Source organism: Aplidium turbinatum, chromosome 14, assembly GCF_918807975.1.
Source record: "Aplidium turbinatum chromosome 14, kaAplTurb1.1, whole genome shotgun sequence".
Taxonomy (NCBI): domain Eukaryota; kingdom Metazoa; phylum Chordata; class Ascidiacea; order Aplousobranchia; family Polyclinidae; genus Aplidium; species Aplidium turbinatum.
In genome coordinates this window covers 4,198,535-4,217,680 of record NC_137485.1, presented here as the reverse complement: position 1 = coordinate 4,217,680, position 19,146 = coordinate 4,198,535, and the positions used below count along the sequence as shown (strand labels likewise).

The window sequence follows — 19,146 nt, the reverse complement described above, 5'->3', positions numbered from 1 at the left end:
TCTTACTGGTAATTTTGAGGAAAAATAAAGTTTTTGTGAAAAGTGTCGATTTCGACACCAGCGGCCGTTGGAGGTATACTTTTTTTTCGGCCGTTCTAAACACTATAACGGCCGAGGTGTCGAAATCGACACTTTTAGAAATTTAGTTCACTATTTTGGGCCTTAATTGTTATCGCAACCTTTTTAAACTTTCAGTAGCTTCCCAATTATGCTTACACTTTATAGTTCAGTATTATTTTTCTAAAAAATCTTTTTATGTTATCTACAATGTGCGGATATACCTCCAACGGCCGAGGTGTCGAAATCGACACCTCGTACAAATGTAATAAGATTTGTGAAGCATAAAAGATTTTCTGTGTGAGAAAAACTAATTCAATAGTTTTCACACTTACTTGTAGCGTTTCTCATGGTAATTGTCGAACGCTCGGCTTGATGTGTGTCATCGCTCGGCTTGATTTTAGGTTATCCTACTGAGTTTACAAATACCTTCTACAAATCTATCAGCGACTTGCAACAGATAAGTTTATTCAAACTCGAGAGCCACTGTAAGGACTTGTTGCTAATTGCATCTAAAATTACACTCCAGATTTGAGCCTGCCAATCCATGAGCAGCTATTTCCAATGAAAAACAGATCTCCTTTTATCGTGTTAATGCCAAACAAACCAGACAAACTTGATAATAACTGCTGTGCGTTATGAAAAGTGTTGATAAACATTAGTCGATTGCATTGCTTATTGATTCGATTGCATTACTTTGATAGGCGTTGATATGGATTAGATTCAGATTGCATTGCTTGTTGCATCATGAATGCTATCGTAATACTTTTAATAGCCAATTAAATCAAGGTTCTTGATGACGAATATGTGCTAGATGTGATACAGACGTTGGCAATCTTAGTCTTCCAAATTTCTCAAGGTCCTTATTTGGGTTACTTTTATCCAACTACAAAAACATTGAAAAGATTCAAACAAAAACACCTCAACTGCACTTGTAGCTTGCACAAACATAATCTTCAAATAAGTTTGCAAGAAGCACGGATTATAAACACTGTAAAAACAAATAAAAGGATCAATTTGAAAACATTTAACAGTGCGAAATGAAAGATTAGAAACACTTCACTATTTAACTTAATATTTACAGTGCCTAAAACATGATTGTTGTTACGAGTGTGAAACTTAACGAATGACACTTTACGAATGTGACACTATACGAATGTGACACTTTACGAATGTGACACTATACGAATGTGACACTTTACGAATGTGACACTATACGGATGTGACACTTTACGTATGTGACACCATACGAATGTGGCATTGATTTATTATTTACACAGACGACACAAAAACAGTTTTACAACAAACATGTGACTGAGGCTATACTGGCCACTGCAACTTTATCCGATTTGTGAAGTATGCTTTTATGATATAGATATACTACCTATATATATATATATTCACTTTACTGATTTGAAAAAAAAGGACCTATGTAGGCTAAGTTGATTTTCATGTAGCATTGACGCACGTAATAAAATCGTTGACAATGTTTTTTGCTGAAAAATGCTTTAAATGAAACCACAAATTTAAATGCTTTGCAATAGCCTAGATAATTTTCTAAAGTTTTATTTTCAATGGTTTACTTCGCTTTAGAAATTTTTTATATCTCATTCTTTTGAACAAATGATACTTGATATTGGCTATATATTATGGCTTACATATTATGCAAAGAAATAGCTTAACTTCTGCGATGGATACGGCACCAAATAAAAACAAACATTATTCTTATTATTAAACTAAAATATAATATTAATCACTATTACACTGAAATACATAGGCTACAATATTAAATGAATAAACGACGCGTCAGGGTATCGAAAGTTTCAACGACGCACTGTTTGAAGAACGCCGCTTGGTCAAACTGCAAATTTTTGGAGTCGGAGTCAAAAGTCAATTTGCAGACTTTTTACGTGAATGATAAAATATCTATAACCTCTCAAATACATGTAGCTCCACACAAAGTGATAATTACATGACTTTTGACTCTTTCTTATTTGTTAAAAAAAAAATGTCTAAAAAAACATTATTAGCTGTAGACAATGGGAAATGTTTCGATTTTGTTGCATTTTGCTGTATTTTACATTTATCTGAACGGATAATGATTATGAACGTTTATATTACACGTCTTCGTCACAGCACATGACTAGGGAACTGTGTTTCAAAAGCTAGTAGGCCTACAATTGGCTATTACCACAGCGATGAAAGAACTCACAGCATCAGGCTAAAACAAGTCGTTAATATCTAAATTGTGATATGTTCATATTGTTTGGAAACAGTTTACTACATTTTCAAATGATCATAAACTATTTTTTTGTCGTCATCTATAGCCATGGATTGTATATTTTGCTCATCTTCAGCCATGTCTGCTACAGCGTATGGATTTTCATCAACACGTTTTTCTGTACTCGAACTGTGTTGCGTGTTGTACGACACGTTTGGAAGAGAATTATGTTGAGTAGCATGCTCCTTGTCCTTGATTCTAAAAATAGCATGGAGTTAACAAAATAGTTGTTTATTTGCTATTTTATAAACAATGTTATGTCGCAACTGAAATAATTTTGAAACACAAAGTTTGCATTTAATTTTCTTGCAATCTTACAAAAAATACTGCGATATCAGCCATGTAGGAGTTTGGCTACAGCTGTAAAATACTTTGACCTGCACAGTGCACACCGTATCAATTATTTTGAGCAGTGGTCGTCTAGTAACATTGTTTAGATAATTTACCTTTTTCAATCAAGATTACTCAGTTTTTCCATATAAACTCGAACAGCTCAAAACAAAGAGACATATTGTTTCGTCAGCAGTATTGCCATTGACATCGGTACTAAACTGCTCATTTAGAAGCATTAATTGGCACTATCAACTGCAAATCATTCACAACAAAAAATGAAGAAACTCAATTACACTCAGAAACGAATTTACCTTGTTGAATGTCTGGTAAGATTTCGATCTCCATTAGAAGTAAATTACAACTTTGGATTTGTGTAAGTTTTGAAATTTGGCTACAAAGGGCAATAGATCAATTTGTGCAAAAGCCATATTTTGACCCAAAGTGAAAGTAAAAGATAGCCCAATTTGTACATTTAACTTGATCTTTTCCTCTTACTTTTAATGATTGTTGACAGTGGATCGTCGTGAGAACAAATTGTTTAGTTTGCTGAGACTCATCATTTATTGCTGCATTCTGGTGCCAGTAGTCAGTGGCCTAGTTAAGGTTTCTAGCACTTGGAGGCAATGGCACTTTTTACGTCTCTTAATAAAATTTACAGCAAAAAATCATGATCAGTTATCGAACACTTTGAAATTTTAGAACAAAAGGTTTAGCGTTTTTTGATACTGGACCCCGAGACAGGTATTTCCCCTTACCCCTACCTAAGCCACTGCCGATGTTCAAACACAACTAAAGTTAGTTTTTAGTTGGTTGTAATACAAGTTATTACGATAGCAAGGTGAGATATTTACCTCAGTTTTATAGCAAGAACTGCAATAATAATACCACAAACCAGCAGAAGTACCAACAGAACGGAAGTAACAGCAATAATAACAGTTGAATCAATGTCCGATTGCTTGGATTTATCATTTTCTCCTGAAGATGTATCAAGAAAAAGCTTTTACAATTGCTTTCACACTCAGTTTAAATTATGTGTAGGTTAATTCATGATTAGAGTAGACTAAAAAGTTTGAATTGATTGATGTCAATGCTTTTTTTGTCTGAAAAGTTTCACTGTTTGTAATTTATGACTGTTTTGTTTGTAATTATGACTGTTTGTAATTATGACTGATTATGACTCGTTATATTTTAAGGCCATTTGCAATCTACTTTTATAGGAAATATGTGGTTTGCTGTGTCAGTGCCGGTCTTTGGGGTGTGCAAACCGTGCAATCGCACAGGGCTCGCAAATTAAGGGGCCCGCAATTTAGTCAAAATGCACTAAGTTTTTTCATTTCCAATGGAAAAATTCAATTCGATTCCCAAGCAAATATTCATACCTAAATTTTTGTTGAACATGCTCTCAGAATGCACCAAATTCAAAGTAATTTTTCAAAATTTTCTGGGGGAGGTTTCCCAGACCCCTCGCCGCTGAGTGTCGCCTTCGGCAAAAATGCCGTCAAGCTTCGTCCGCCGGCCGTCAAAACTCCTCCTCCCCGTTCAAAATACCTAGCTAGGCTACTGAATTAAATCATTGTCATTGGGGCCCGCAAAGCATATTTCGCACAGGGCCCGAAATACCCTAAGACCGGCACTGGCTGTATATTGTGCGTTGCAGGAGATTTTTATGATTATGAATAAATTATAAGTTCATAAATACAGGATTTTTGCTTTGCAATGGAAAATGACAATGTTACTTGTTGATGGCATAGCATCAGAAGTATTTCCCGGTAGTGTTGCAGCTGCTGTGCTAGACCCAAAACTTGGCGTATTTGTGGATGAAGCTGTTGCTGTAAAAATGAACAAATTGCATTTGATTGACCGCGTACTGGTTTACAATTCATTTAAAACATGTCAAGACACAAAGAAAGTTAACTAGCTTGTGCAATGTGCATCTTCAATAAATTTTACAACTTACTTAACGTGATATGTGGACTGTCTTAGTTTGAGTAAAAGCGACGAATGATAACTTCTTACATTGGCTACATTCTGATGATAAAAATAAACATGTAAAAATATCTAAATAGTGTTATAAGCAGAAATACAAATATTAACCACAGAGACAATGGAGTATTCAGAAATTGGCCATGAAACACTGTGGTTCACAGCTTTGATGGCAAGCTCTACTGCGTAAAACTACTTTGATTAGCACAGCTAAACAAACATCTCAGGGTATTCTTCTTCATCGTGTGTCACACGGCCGTCCAAGCTCTTGCTCTATCGCTGAACTCGGTCAAATCCTGTGCAGAGTACCTTGCTTTTAGGTCAAAGCATTCGAGTAGATGTTGCATCGTTTGCTCCTGTCCGCATTTGCAACTTGTGCTCTTCATGGAATACTCCCAATGTCTCATCAAAGTTTTACACCTGCCAATGGGTGAGAGCTCCATATTGGCTAATGTCGGTCCAGCTGCCAAACCCTCCTGCCATAGTTGAACACGCACATTGGCGGCGACACCGTCTTGACCTAACGAGACAACTGAAGCTAGGACACTTTTTCTTGACTTCAGACGCCTGTGTGCTGGAGTTTGGTCATACAGTGGTTGTCTCAAATCCATGTGCTCACATCCTGGCAGGATCTTTCCTTTCTGCTGGTCACACTTCTTCTGATGTTGGGGGGAGCAATTCCAGACAAAATGTTCAGCGACGTGATGTTGGTTGGTTTGAGACAACCTGTAATCAATCGGCAGGTTTGGTTCAATATGAGGGTAATTTTCTTGGCATGTGCTAAGCGTTCTCAAACTGGACAGGCATATTCTGCAACCGAATAGCATAAGGCTAAAGCAGTTGACCGTATTGTATCAGAGAGGGCACCCCAATCAGAGTTATTTCTGGAAGCCACCTAGCTCTTACTTTTCCATATGAAATTTGTATGTGAGGGACCTATCTAGTTTGACGCCGAGGTATGTGGGATTGATGCAGTGTGCCAGTTTGGTTCCATTCCAGGAAATGTTTAGTTGGCGTGATGCATCCCGGGACTTAAGGTGGAATACACACACTTGGGTTTTATTGGAGTTGGCACGCTGGTGGTTGTCCGTGTAGTATGTTGTCAGCCCATCCAGACCATCGCTGAATACTCTCTCCGTGGAAATGAAGTGTTTGTGTTGCGTTGTTATACACAAATCGACAGCGTATAGGAAGCTTACTGTATCAGGATGGATTGGTCGGTCGTTGGTGTAAATGTTGTACAAGATGTGGGCTAAAACACTCCCTTGTGGTAGATCATTTTTCTGCTGTCTCTATCTGCTATTTTTGCCACAAAAATAAACATAGAAACTTTGAAACTTTGAAACATGTTTTTTTGATGTACCATTCTTGGAAAAAGATTCGGTAAGATTTTCAAAAAATCTAGCTAAAATTGTCAAAAAGAAATTTGATTGTGACATTTACCCTGTATATAGAACGTTCAAAGTAGGCAGATATTTTCAGCTGAAGTCGCCTACGCCCTTTGCTCTATGTTCTAATGTCGTTTATAAATTCAGTTGTTTGCGTGATGCAAGCCTGACATACATCGGTATGTCAACAAGACATTTATCGACTAGAGCTGGGGAACACCTGAACTTGAATTCTGTACAGAAAAGCGCAATTAAAGATCACATTTTCTCATGTACAGAATGTCAAAATAACGTTTCTATCAAGCAATTTGAGATCATGTCCAGAGGCAGGTCTGAGTATCAAACTAAGATCTTGGAAGCCTTGTACATAAAACATCACAACCCACTTTTGAACAGACAATTGTTTGCTTGCGGCTCGTCTTTCTTGCTCTCTGTATTTTAAAATTAGTTTTTTTGCACCTTGCCTTTCTACCATATCATGTGATCTTTTTAACACCTTTTGATGCAGTTATCTTTGATTCTCGTGGAGCCTATCGTTGAGTTTGAGCTAGTCAGAAGTACTGTGCAGTTGTTGCCTTTTCCTGTTTATGGATTTAGTTAACCATTGTATTTTATTCAGATGTAGTTAAGTTGTATGTATATTATTCCTGAAGAGGACATCTTGTGATGTCGAAAACGTTCGATACTTAATTTGTTGCGTAGTTTTGTGTTTTTATATGTAATAAACTTGAAGATGTTAAACTTGATCACGTTACTCGGCTTCGTATGCCTATGGTTCAACAAGACAAACTCTCTACCGAAGCTCAAACATAGAAACGGCGATTGCTAAGCAATCATTGTAGCAGCTTAGTGAATCGAAAGTTCTCGGTAATATTGAGGATTTTTGATAAAAGGAGACGATGGTTGACAGTGTCATACTCTGCAGATAGATCTACAAAGACCGCTCCAGTGACGGAACCCTCTTCAAACCCATTCTCTATGTGCTGTGTTAGATTCAAGAGTTGTCCTGTGCAGGATTTACCAGGTCGGAAACCTTCTTGTTCATTGATGAGTTAGTCTTCTATGAGAGGTTGCAATCGGTTTAATATCAGCCTTGCAAACAACTTGAACAAATGACACAGCAAAGATATCGGACGAAAGCTTTTAGGGTCAGTTGGGTCTTTTCCTGGTTTCAACAATGCAATAATTTTGGCTTTTCTTCATAGCTTAGGAATTTGGTAAGAGCTGAGGCAGTTGTTGTAAAGCTGTAGCAGCCATCCGAGAGCGATTGAACCAAAATGTTTAATTTGTTCAGTTCGAATTCCATCTAATCCAGCAGATTTACCTTGTTTCAGAAATTCAATGCCCTTCTTCAGTTCTTCAATCGAGAAAGGAGATGTTAGACAAGAGTTGCGTTCATTTTGAGGTCTTATTAGCCGGATGTAGACTGCTTTTTAATGCTATTTTTGCTTTTGCCATTTAGAAGAAGTTGATGGGCAATTTGATTGGCAGATACAGTGTAATGGTGGTCTGATTTAGTGTAGTCGGCTGACAGCAATTTGATTGTTTTCCAGGCTTTCCGACTGCTATGAGACATATCTGTGGATTCGATCATATCTTGCCACATTCTCCTCTTTTCGCTGGCGATAGCTGCCATCACGTTTTCTCCTGCTTCAACTGTAGAGTGAGAGAAAGAATCTGATTGGAACTTTTCTTTGTAGTCTTCATAGAGGTCTGTTGAGTCTGAGTTCAGACCAGGGATGTAACGTGTCCTACAGCCTCTAGGAATTTTTTTTTCATGACGGTCTTCGTACAGCTTCTATTAAGTCAGGGTATTTATCTGATGACGTATGTAAATTGGCGACGTGGAAGCCCAGATCTGAAGTAAATCGTTTCCAGTTAGCTTTTCGAAAGTTGTATCGTCGTTGATATAGGACATCCTTTGGAGGGACAACTGCCTCGATTCGAAGGCGGATTGACCGATTTTGGGTATGTGGGATTAGATCCAATATGTGCTTCACACAGCCCATAGTGATGGGGTCACTTGCAAAGATGAGGTCCGGATTTGAGCCTCGTTTCCATCTTCCGCTGTTAAAGGAAGGTAGCAACTTGGGGTCATGTATGAGGTGCAGGTTATTATCGTCAACCCATTTTTCAACAGCTTCTCCATCCTTAGTGGTGTTTTTATAGCCCCAGCTGGAGCTGTGGCTGTTGAAATCACCAATAAACAAGCCAGGCGTACTGCCATTTTGCACCATCAGATCGTTTGGTATGAAGGGTTCATTTGGGGGCTTATAGACAGATGTTACATCTATTCCATTAAGGTGGAGAGTCAGGCATTCAGTGTTATTGCTATCATCGGATGCAATTGAGTTAATACGTGATCCAGATCCTACGTACATAGCACTGCCATGTTTCCCATGAGGGATTTTGTTGACGAGGTTCATTCCGGGTATTCTTGGCCTATGGTGTGTACCACTTCGATAGGTTTCCTGTAAGAAGAGGACATCGCATTGATGTTGCTTGCAGAGTTCAGCAAGGATGGCTGATTTTGCTGAAGAAAATCCTTCAATGTTGGGCAAGATCACCGTCAGAGCCAGCTCTAAAGAGGGCTGGCTAGGCGCTAAAATAGGCACGGTTGTCGTGTGACGTGGTGAACACATTGGTTTCACTTCTGGTGCTTATTAGCTCTCGTCGAAGTTTCTTGTAGGGAAGGCCACGTAGAGGCTGTCTTTATTGTAGGCCTACGCTGCGTGTACAATAAGAATTATTGTTGCAGACTTGTTTTTGACTTTGCAATATTTTAGACTTTCCAAATAATCAAGATCTTTCAACAAAATATTTCAACTTCTTAGTTTATCACGTTATTAAACTACATGGTGTTTTCAATAGTTGTAATATAAGTACTGTAGACGTAATTGCACCTACCCGCTGGCGTTTCGCTTTTTGTACAAGCAGCGATAATGTAGACAAACTCAAGGTCTGTAAAAGAGTTCGTATTATCTGCTGTTGTAGTGATAGACACATTTGCAGGTTGTTTGAGTACTTGTAACGAGCTTGTTGAACAGAAGCTATCTTTGAGTTCTTTCAAGCAATCAGATGTAAGTGAGCTCTCTTCTGGTACATAACTGCGGAAGCACTGTGCAGGAGTGTCAGCATAAATTGCTTTCCCGTTATATGGTTGACCTGCACAAAGATTGACATTTATATAAAATATATAGTAAGATATATATCGCAAATATGCACAGTGCTGGTATCTACTGTAAAAATAAAATTAACAAATATTTTACAACGAAAAAAGTTGATAAACATGGATGCAAGGTGCCGTTCGAATGACTGAATATAGATTTTGAGATGCAATGTAATTTGCGATCACTGTAGTGTGTCACGATTTCTTTCTATCTCTTACCAGGAAAAAGACTTGGAAAGGTTCAATGACGTAGTTTAATGGATCAACCCGAAAAGCAGTCAATTAAATGTCGAATAATTCTACTAGTGAAGTGATAATCTGACTTCTTGAAGAACTTTAACGAACGGCTTCTCAAATAACTCTAAATTCGAACACAATTTATATCAGCACCAATTCTCATCTACTTGTATTCAATTACTTCAAGTCTCAATCACCAATAATTTCTGCATCAACTACCAATCCACAACTCATAGCACAACTCTCATAATCAACTCATAATAATAATAATAATCACACAAACTACACCACTATTTATAGTTGGTTGTTCAGTCCAGCAACTTTGAGAAGGTTACGTAAGGTTACATCATAAAGAACCATTGTTCTATCCAGCAGCATTTAAATGTAAACAACTGGTCACAGCGGTAAGCCATAATCTCTTCGTGGGAAAATTGTAACATAAAGTTCCCGAATCCGTTTGTCTGCATATAGTGACCGAAAGGAAACACTCCTTGAAACGTCTATTCTTAAAGTGTATTCCTGTAAAATTAGCCCGCGGCTATCGAAATCGAAATGCAACGCCTTGCACCTCTAAAAAACTGTCACTACGATACAGATTACTTGGATAAAAGACGGAGAATTTGTCCAGCTAGCAAGCACCAAATAAACCAGTTAAATGTGCGACCGACTTCCAACAAACAACTTCAAGAATGAATCAGAAAAATTTGTGATAACTCAAAGGCACGCCAGCAGTAGCGCGACGCAGCATTTCATGTCCAAACAGGTTTCAACTGAAACAGGTTTAAACAGGTTTGACACGAGTCTTACGGACGATGGTGCAATTTTGGCTCATGTTTTAGGAATTTCCATGACGTAATATTCAGTAGACCCGAACGGTTTCTACATGACGTTTGACCAGGCGAACAACCGTCTGGAACAACAACAGAAATCTCTAGAATGTCACGTAGGGAAAATGATTCCAGAAAACACATTTTACATAATACAGATTTCGTAATCAGAGGTTACTTCAGGTCATAACCGATAATAACACATCACACCAGAATTCTACAACCAAAACAACACGCTCGTTGAAGATACAAAACAAGCCATCGCGAGGCATTGCACCTTGATTGTGACATAGTGTAACGCTCAATGTTTGTGAAAGCACACAAACTTTATGATCTTGAAATCACTCTAATTAAAATAGTTTTGTTGTTTAAATCAGGGATCAACAAACTAACGCCTGCTGGCTACATCTGGCCCTTGAGGTTCGTCCACCCGGCCCGCCGAAGAGTGCAAATAGTGTCATATACACTGAATCAAAGTTTTCTTTTGAGATTAACTATTTCTGAAAGATCAGTTTATGTGTGGCTATAGGAGTTTAAAAATTAGGCAAAACTTTTTCTTTCTTCAAAACTCATTCGCCTATGATGCATGAACGTGTCAATTGTTGCTAACAGCTGAATAAATCAAACTAACTCCGTTGAATCACTACCACCATAAGTTGCAGACTGTTGAATTGATTATCCGGCTCGAGAACATATCCTTTCAGTCACCTGGCTTTTTTACAAGAAACGTTTGGTGACCTATGAGTTAGATAATTAGTTTTATTTAACATAATTCTCAAAGAAACAAGCATGACTTACCGTCAGGCATGGTGATAAAATCATCGTCATTTTGGTAGGAAGCGAGATATGTAAAAATTATGAACAGTAAATGATTTCGTTCATCGGGTGTTGCTATTTCCCATCCACAGGACTTGGTGTTTAACTGTCTATTGTTTCTGTTTGATGGATAGTGCTTGATGTTTCCATACCGACTTTCAAAGGTTGTGACAGAACATTCTGATTTGCTGCTTCCACAAGTCTTCAAAACTTGCAAGTGAATATAATATTAATACTATAGCTACAGCTTGTGTTTAACGCTTCCAAATAAATTTAAGTACTTGATATTTGAATTAAGTTTCCAATAGGAAAAATGACCGCTTATAGTTTTAGTTCTTCCCTGCCAAACTAGACTTTTGCTAAGTAATATATACGGAGACAGATTCCAAGAAGTTTTTCTTAATTTTTTTGATGATACTGTTGAACCAAATTATATCACTTGAAGTGGTAATGCAAACTAAAAACCTTTACTCTATAATATGTAATATGCAAATTATTTCTAATTAAATTAATTTCAATATTTTCAACTTCGATCACTCATGAACTAAAGGTATTGATAACTACAAAATTGGACACTTTTTCAATTTGAAATTTCTTTACACACTGATAGGATCACAAGCTTTAGTGAAACGACTTCCTTTGAACTGCTAAGATAAAAGTTATCTGAAAAATTTAACATATAGACTATTATCTGAAAAATTATTAGAATTGAAAAAGCAATTTAGACAGTTTGGCAGCTCACTTCAAACGTATGCAAGAAATAGAAGGATTTAAAGTAGGTCCGAGCTCTTTCATTTCAAACAAAACAATTACTTTTTTTACAGTTTTTCAAATCAACCAGCTTTGATAAGGTTTTTTTTTTTATAGCATTTTGTATTGCAATATTTTTGGTTATTACAAACATTTATCAAAATTTACATACTGTATGCGTGGTCGGCTCTAAACCACTTGGCTAACTGCAGTATATGCGACTCCGCTTATTTAAATTAATCAAAATACAAAGAGCCCAAAAAATATATACTAACAAATGATGAGCAAAGGTTGGCAAAAAAATTTCATTTATTTTATTTTTATGAGATTTTCCAATCCCGTATCAAGAGATACAGTACCTAAAATAAACAAAAAAGAAAAATAGTATAAAATTTTGGAACTATAGCCTAGTAGTTTTGGCAGGGGATTTTTCACATATCTACACCACATTCAAAACATAAATATGCTTTGTCTTGACTGACAACCGAGTTGTAGTTACAATAATGCCAACCATACCCAGCAAACATTGATTGTTGGGCCAATGTTGGCTATATGCTGGGTGCGTTGGCACAAGGTTGGCAATTTTGTCCAACATTTTGCCAACATTGCCAACAATACGCCAACGTTTACGATTATTCTTATTATGCTTTCAAAAAGTTCTCTAAGATTTTATTTCAGGTTTATTTGTTTTAATCTGTAAAAATACTAACACAAACTTCTTTTCATGTGGTATTGCTTCAAAACACAGTTGCGTGATTGGCCAACATCGGTCAGAAGCATTGCCAACGTTGTGCCAATTCATAACAATTTCGTTGTTTTCTTTCAAATTATGCAAATGTATGCCATCATTTTGCATAATTTTAAATTTTAATAATAAGCTATCAATGCTGCTATTGTTTTTCTAATATCGTACAAATATACTATGAATATTAAAGGCCAGCGTTGGTCAGAAGTGTAGCCAACGTTTTGCCAACAAAGTAAATTCATTTCGGTTTGTTTATTATGCCAAACTGAGCAGAGATCTAGAAAATGGTAGGAGCAACAAAACGCGAACGCGATAACGTGCTTGATGCCGAAGCAGTTCAAAGTTTCCATCAGCCTACACGTTTCCACAAAATAAACAATTGCAACGTTGGTTATATGCTGGATGTGTTGGCACAAGGTTGGCAATTATGTCCAACATTGCCAGCAATATGCCAACAATTACAATTTTTTTGACTATGCGTTCAAAGAGGTATCAAACATTTTATTTCATGTTTAGTTGTTTCATTTTTGAAAATACCAACACAAACTTCTTTTTATGTGGTTTAGTGAAAAACATAGTTGTGTGATTGGCAAACGTCGGTCAGAAGCATTACCAACGTTGTGCCAATTCATAACAATTTCGTTGTTTTCTTTTAAATCATCCAAATGCGGCCGGTAGGACCTGCCATCATTTGCTACAATTTTAACAACAGGCTTTCTATGCTGTTTTTGCTTTTCTGATAGCGCTACAGTACAAATATAACCTACTATGAATATTTAAGACCAGCGTTGGTCAGAGGCGTAGCCAACGTTTTGCCAACCAAGCAATTTTATGATGTCATACCTCAGAAAGTGTGAAATGCTGTTTCAGCTTCTCAATGCCAAACAGAACAGATGTCCACAAAAAGCTAGAAGCGACAAAACGCGAACGTTATAACATGCTTCATATACCGAAACAGTTTAAAGTTTCCTTCACACGTTTGTACAATGTACAAAATGAACAAGTGCAACGTTTACTATTTGCTGGATGTGTTAGCACAAGGCTGGCAATTTTGCCAACAATTTTTCCGATCAAAAAGGACTTTTGACACTTCATTTCAGCTTCACCTGTTGCGTTCTTTGAAAATAGGCTATCCTAGCCTACAATCCTAGTCTACTACATCAATAGCCTACAAACCTTTTTTATGCGGTTTTGTTTAAAAATATGTTTGTGTGAGCAAACATCGGTTAAGAAATGTTGCCAACGTTGTGCCAGTTGAACAACTATTCTAAAGTTTTCTTTCAATTTATGCAAATGTACATCATCATTTGCTACAGACCAGGCCACTGAGAAGATAATTTGGGCCCGGTACCAATGAGATCTTTGGGCCTCTAAACAGTTTTAAGAAAAACGCACTACATCTAAATATACGCGGTAGGCTAGTTTGTTTGTTTTTCCGGATACCTTGAAGAAGTTACGGGCTCCTAAAATTATCCAGGGCTCCAGTTCAAAAGTACCCCCTAAACTCCCCTGACACCGCTACTGGTGGGCAATTCCCAGCTTCAGGAGCAGTCATGTTGCGTCGAAATCTCTCCTCAATTTCTTGAAGCGAGATTTTACAAAATGATCGCTACTTTTACTTTCAACGATCCGGCGAATCGTTTTTCTCCTCCCGCGGTGCATAGAACAATACTGCAGGCACAATTGGTGTGAAAACTCCATTACGACGTCACAACTTAAACTTTGACTGGGCAATATGACACGTTGAAGTGAAATAGGCAACAAAGCTTTAGAGTGCGGCGATGTGTTATGGCGATGTGTTATATCAACGTGAGGTGATGCAATTTAGTAGAAGAACTTGGTTTGTTTTGATGAGGGAAGACAAAGGCCATGACTTAATTCTTTGCTAAAGGGATTATGACGTCACTCGATTCACTTCGACTGTTCAAGCATGGCGGTTGTGCGCAATACACAATTAATTACGTGGAGAGCCAAAAGTACAATGCTTATATGACAGCGCTAAGAGGAATTTTCGCTTCTTGCATTGAAAATATAAAAAATCGAATTCAATTGAGATATTACGGCCGAAAGAAGTTTTAGAAATGATCAAAATGAAACTATAGGAATGACTTACGATAATGTTTATGAACACCTGGTAAGTGAATGTCTTTTATTCATTGAACCTGAAATAATTGTGTAAAGTCGTTTTTGTCACTAGGCTACGTTTACCCAATTTAAAGAAAGTTATAAAACTCAACTTAGAGAAAGTTATAAAACTAAATGAACAATGGAAAACTTTCATATGAAATATTTTCGTGACAAATTTATTGCCAGTGCCCCTATATGAGTGCTAAGAAGATATCAGCAAAGTAGCAGAGTTTGTGATGTCCCACAACATGTGTAGGGTTTTGCTCAATCTTTGATTTTGCTGCTCCGTCAGTGTTTGCCTGACTGCTAGAATGTGTTTGTATTTTTATGTCGTGTGGATAGGTCTGTGATGGTTGTAGAATGTAGAGTATTTGCAAATGTAGCTTTCATTGCCGTCAGCTGAATCCCAAAATAAACTTTAAACGTTGGCTGTCATTTGTAAGTCGAAAATTTCTGCAACAAGTGCTGAAGCTGTTTAATATGGTGGATGAAGCCCCTGTCATTACATTCGATGTACATTTTGCAGGTTGCAAAGTTAAGTCAAGTTGTTGACAAAAATGCAAGCGACTGTATCAGTGGACTTATGCCAACTATTATCGAACACAACCAGTGACGTTCGGTGGCTTAAACCATTGGGAAAGCAACTTGGAAATATGTTGCAGCAAGGTAGTGGGCACGAGGGGCGTAACCGTCGGGCGAAGCCCGAAGGCGTGTTGCCGAAGGCAACACTTCCAGCGGGGGGTCTGGGGGGCCTCCCCCAGAAAATTTTGAAAAACACTTCCAATTTGGTGCGCTCTGAGAGCATTTCCAAAACAAAATCTTCGGACTTTCCCAGTCCGAGGATAAAGATTCAATCAATCAATCAAACTGGGACTAGTCTAGAATGTTGGCTGCTTTTTTAGACTGAGCACAAAAACTTATTGTCAATGTCATCTGTAAGCATTTACAACATGCATTGGACTGGTGCACTAGTAAAGAGCAAATAATTAGCCTATAAATTAAGCTAGTCCATTCTTGAAGAACACAAGTATGTTTGCTCTGAACTTGTGATGTCAGTCTATTGACCCAAAGAATTTAAAAAACACTTGTGCTGTTTCAGTACTGGTTGGTTAATGTACCCTTTGGAATTGCATGTCTTATTGTAGAATCTATGTTTTTTTTGGTAGGAGAACCAGCTTTATTTTCAGCGTACTCAGTAGCCTATAGTTACAAGCCCGAAAATCACTCATGCGTAGAGGCTGATTTCCTTTCGCCTGAAACCAAAAGCAGCCGCTATGAGATACGCATGACGTCACTGGGAAAGCAAGTTTAACCATAACACCAGATAACACATCTGATTGGCTAAGCAGCTGGTGTCGTTTTGCAAAACGATTGAGGATTGGATAAAACGAAGGCGTTTTTCAATGTAAGGTAAGCACTTTTGAAAGTTGATTTCCCTGGAGCTTCAGTGATGGTTTCTGACAAAAGCGTTTGCGTTAATTGGCATTTATAGGCAAGAAATGCGGTTTGGTGAGGACTTAGATACTCACAAGAGTTACGAGTAATTCTAGTCACGAACACAGTAATTTTCAAGTTAAAATAGATTTGATAAAAATAATAAGAAGTTAAACCTAGAATTCAGTCATTATATTTTGCATAGTTTTCGCTCAGGTAAGCACTGCTTTCCTTGCTTTCCCTCACCGATCGTCACTGAACACAACACAGTTCAAGTCATGTCGAGAACAAAGAAAGAAAAAATCATTGTAAAGTCTAAGCACTCGTTTGATTGTTTAAAAAATAATCTGAAAAGATTGTTCTTGGTGAGTACGATAAATGTTTCTACTACGACCAAATGATTATGTCATAACTATGCCATTTTGCTCTTTTGATTAATGTATGATGTAATTGTGAAGAGTATTGAGTAATGTATGAAAATGTTTTAGTGGTGTACTCGCATTGATGTGAACAACGAACATGGTGGTTAGTAGGCTATGTCGGCATTTATATACTGATTTAACACTTATTTTTTTTACTTTTATGATTAGACGTGGTGATGGCGCACGACAAAGCTGCTGCCGTGCAGCAAATTGATGAAGTGTTTCAGAGTGATTTCGAAATTGGAAGGACAGGCAAGGTAGCCGAAAACAGCAAAAACTAACTTTTGATGAGTTTGTTATATGTTTGAAAGACAACTGCGAATGTGTTGCTTTATTTGTTGAATAACTTATACTGTACAAGCAATTAGAATGTATTGGAACTTGATTATTGCTCTGTGTGGCGCAGAAGCGAATGATAAGTTTTTTTGTCACGCACATTGGAGAGAGGGATATTACATTGATATTGCAGATTGTTAATTAACGTCGCATTATCCTGGACGACAACTGCTCAAAATCCTACACTGTTTGCCAAACAGCCCTCTTGAATTAAATATTTTTGTTTCATTCGCAGGAATTCAGAATGATGAAGATACATAAGAAAAAGCTGCTGATGTGCAATGAATCTCCATCTATCAATACGTATTGATGTGGCTTGTTTCTAATAAATGTGAAAATATACGAAGCTCGGCTGTTACTTTGCTTTGTCACTAAGGGAGTAGTGTTGCTTATAAATCCGTGTTACTGCTGTTCTTTCGCCCAAGGATTAGGTAGGTTCAACAATAAACTTTTGGTGATGAGCGAGGTTTAGGTACAGAGACGTTTGGCAAATGTAGATGCTAACGTTGTTCAGATGTTTTATGCACCAGCTTGCTTTATATGGCCAACCTTGGTCAGAGCGAGGGCATCACAATAGGTCAGATGAAGCATCATGGTGTATAAAAATCTGGCCAACGGTGACCAGAATTTGAGCGCCAACGTTGGCCAGATGAAGTAAAATGGTGCATAAAACACTTTGCCAACGATAGCAAGATGCAGAAGCCAACAGTGGCAAGATGCAGACGCCTACGCTGGCAAGATGCAGAAGCCAACGTAGACAAGATGCAGAAGCCAACGTTGGCAAGATGCACAAGCCAACATTGGCAAGATGCAGACGCCAATGTTGGCAAGATGCACAAGCCAACATTGGCAAGATGCAGACGCCAATGTTGGCCAGATGAAGCAAATGGTGCATAAAACATCTTGCCAACATTGGCGTCTACCTCTTGCCAATGTTGCGGCAAGGTTGGCAAAAAAATTTCATCTATTTTATTTTTATGAGATTTTCCAATCCCGCATCAAGAGATGCAGTACCTAAAATAAACAAAAAAGAAAAATAGCATAACATTTTTGAACTATAGCCTAGTAGTTTTGGCAGGGGATTTTTCACATATCTACACCAGATTCAAAACATAAATATGCTTTGTCTTGACTGACAACCGAGTTGTAGTTACAATAACGCCAACCATAGTTTTGTAAGATGCTTCAGAAGACTTTTCCCAATGTAGGAATACCTAGATTACTGAAGCGCCATACAACACAATGCAATTGTACTTAATAAAAACAGCAGCGGAGAGTCAGCTTATGGAAATTTAATACTAACTTACCCATCAAAAATGTAAAGAGAATATATTTTACCATGACCTACTATAAATTCTTCGAAGGAACAGTGTTTCAAAGATGTAGTATTTAGAGTTTTAGACAATTCTAATTTCTGTTCAAAGCGTTTCAGTAGTAAATACCTGCATATGTATAGTCTAGAATGTTAGCGTTGTGAGACAAAATTGACCCTGTTTGCAATATTTGTTCACATTCTAAAAAACCTTCAATGACATTTTAAAGTTTGAAGTGCTATTTTAATGTAAACAAAAAAAATTGTAAAACGTTTAGCATTAACCTTCAAAGGAATAAGCTTTGTACAAAATCATTGCATTGCCTTCTGCTTTTCTCGAAGATGTCAATTTAACAAGTTTTTTTTTTAAGTTTAGGAAAAGCAAAGACGAAAGGCCTATCTATCGAATCTAGAGAGGAAATGAGCTTGGAGAAGAGTCGGCAACAACCGAGTAAACTTCAAGCGATAGCTAAGCATTTAAAAAAAGTTGTGTTAGAATAACAAAAAGTTCGGTAACACATGGATGCTGGCACCAAAACATCGTCAGCAATGGTATGATCGGCTTATGATTTATTGTTAAAGAATGGTTGAATGTTATATATATAGGCTATATATAGGCTATATTACATAAAATATATCAATATTTACAGTGCATGGGCATAAAGCTAAACAAGTTCCTGCGTGAGCTCATTTTTTGCTTGATAAGCTACAAATTTTCTTTGGTAAAAGCTGTAGCCATCGCCTGGTTGGTTCGTTTGGTTGGTTCGTTCGTTTCGCATACTTGTAGAGGCTTTCGACGAAGGGCTGGTTTACCGAGATTAACGCAGTGAAATTTCCGATTGTTGAAGTGTTGTTGCCAGGGAATTACTCCTTCTATTAGGTGCTGCTAAATGGAGAGCAGTCCTTAGAATGCGTTGCTCAAGCGCACA

The 19,146-nt window shown here is 37.4% G+C and overlaps 1 protein-coding gene across 1 annotated transcript; it reads right to left on the bottom strand.

Annotated features, from left to right (window-relative positions):
* Positions 1-507: 507 nt before the first annotated feature.
* LOC145783008 (uncharacterized) lies at positions 508-18,348 on the bottom strand. Its single transcript, XM_082594764.1, has 6 exons — positions 18,213-18,348; positions 11,074-11,301; positions 8,950-9,207; positions 4,408-4,500; positions 3,523-3,646; positions 508-2,536 (listed from the first exon to the last, which is right to left on the bottom strand). Exons 1-6 carry the CDS (start codon positions 18,244-18,246, stop codon positions 2,338-2,340), a joined length of 936 nt encoding a protein of 311 aa, XP_082450890.1. The 5' UTR covers positions 18,247-18,348; the 3' UTR covers positions 508-2,337.
* Positions 18,349-19,146: the final 798 nt, after the last annotated feature.

Coding starts and splice junctions, on each gene's coding strand:
- LOC145783008 (XM_082594764.1), bottom strand. CDS start 18,246: ATGGTAAAATATATTCTCTTTACATTTTTGATGG. Junction 3,647..4,407: donor TGATGCTATGCCATCAACAA/GTAACATTGTCA, acceptor ATACATCTTCAG/GAGAAAATGATAAATCCAAG. Junction 2,537..3,522: donor GTTCTTGCTATAAAACTGAG/GTAAATATCTCA, acceptor TGCTATTTTTAG/AATCAAGGACAAGGAGCATG.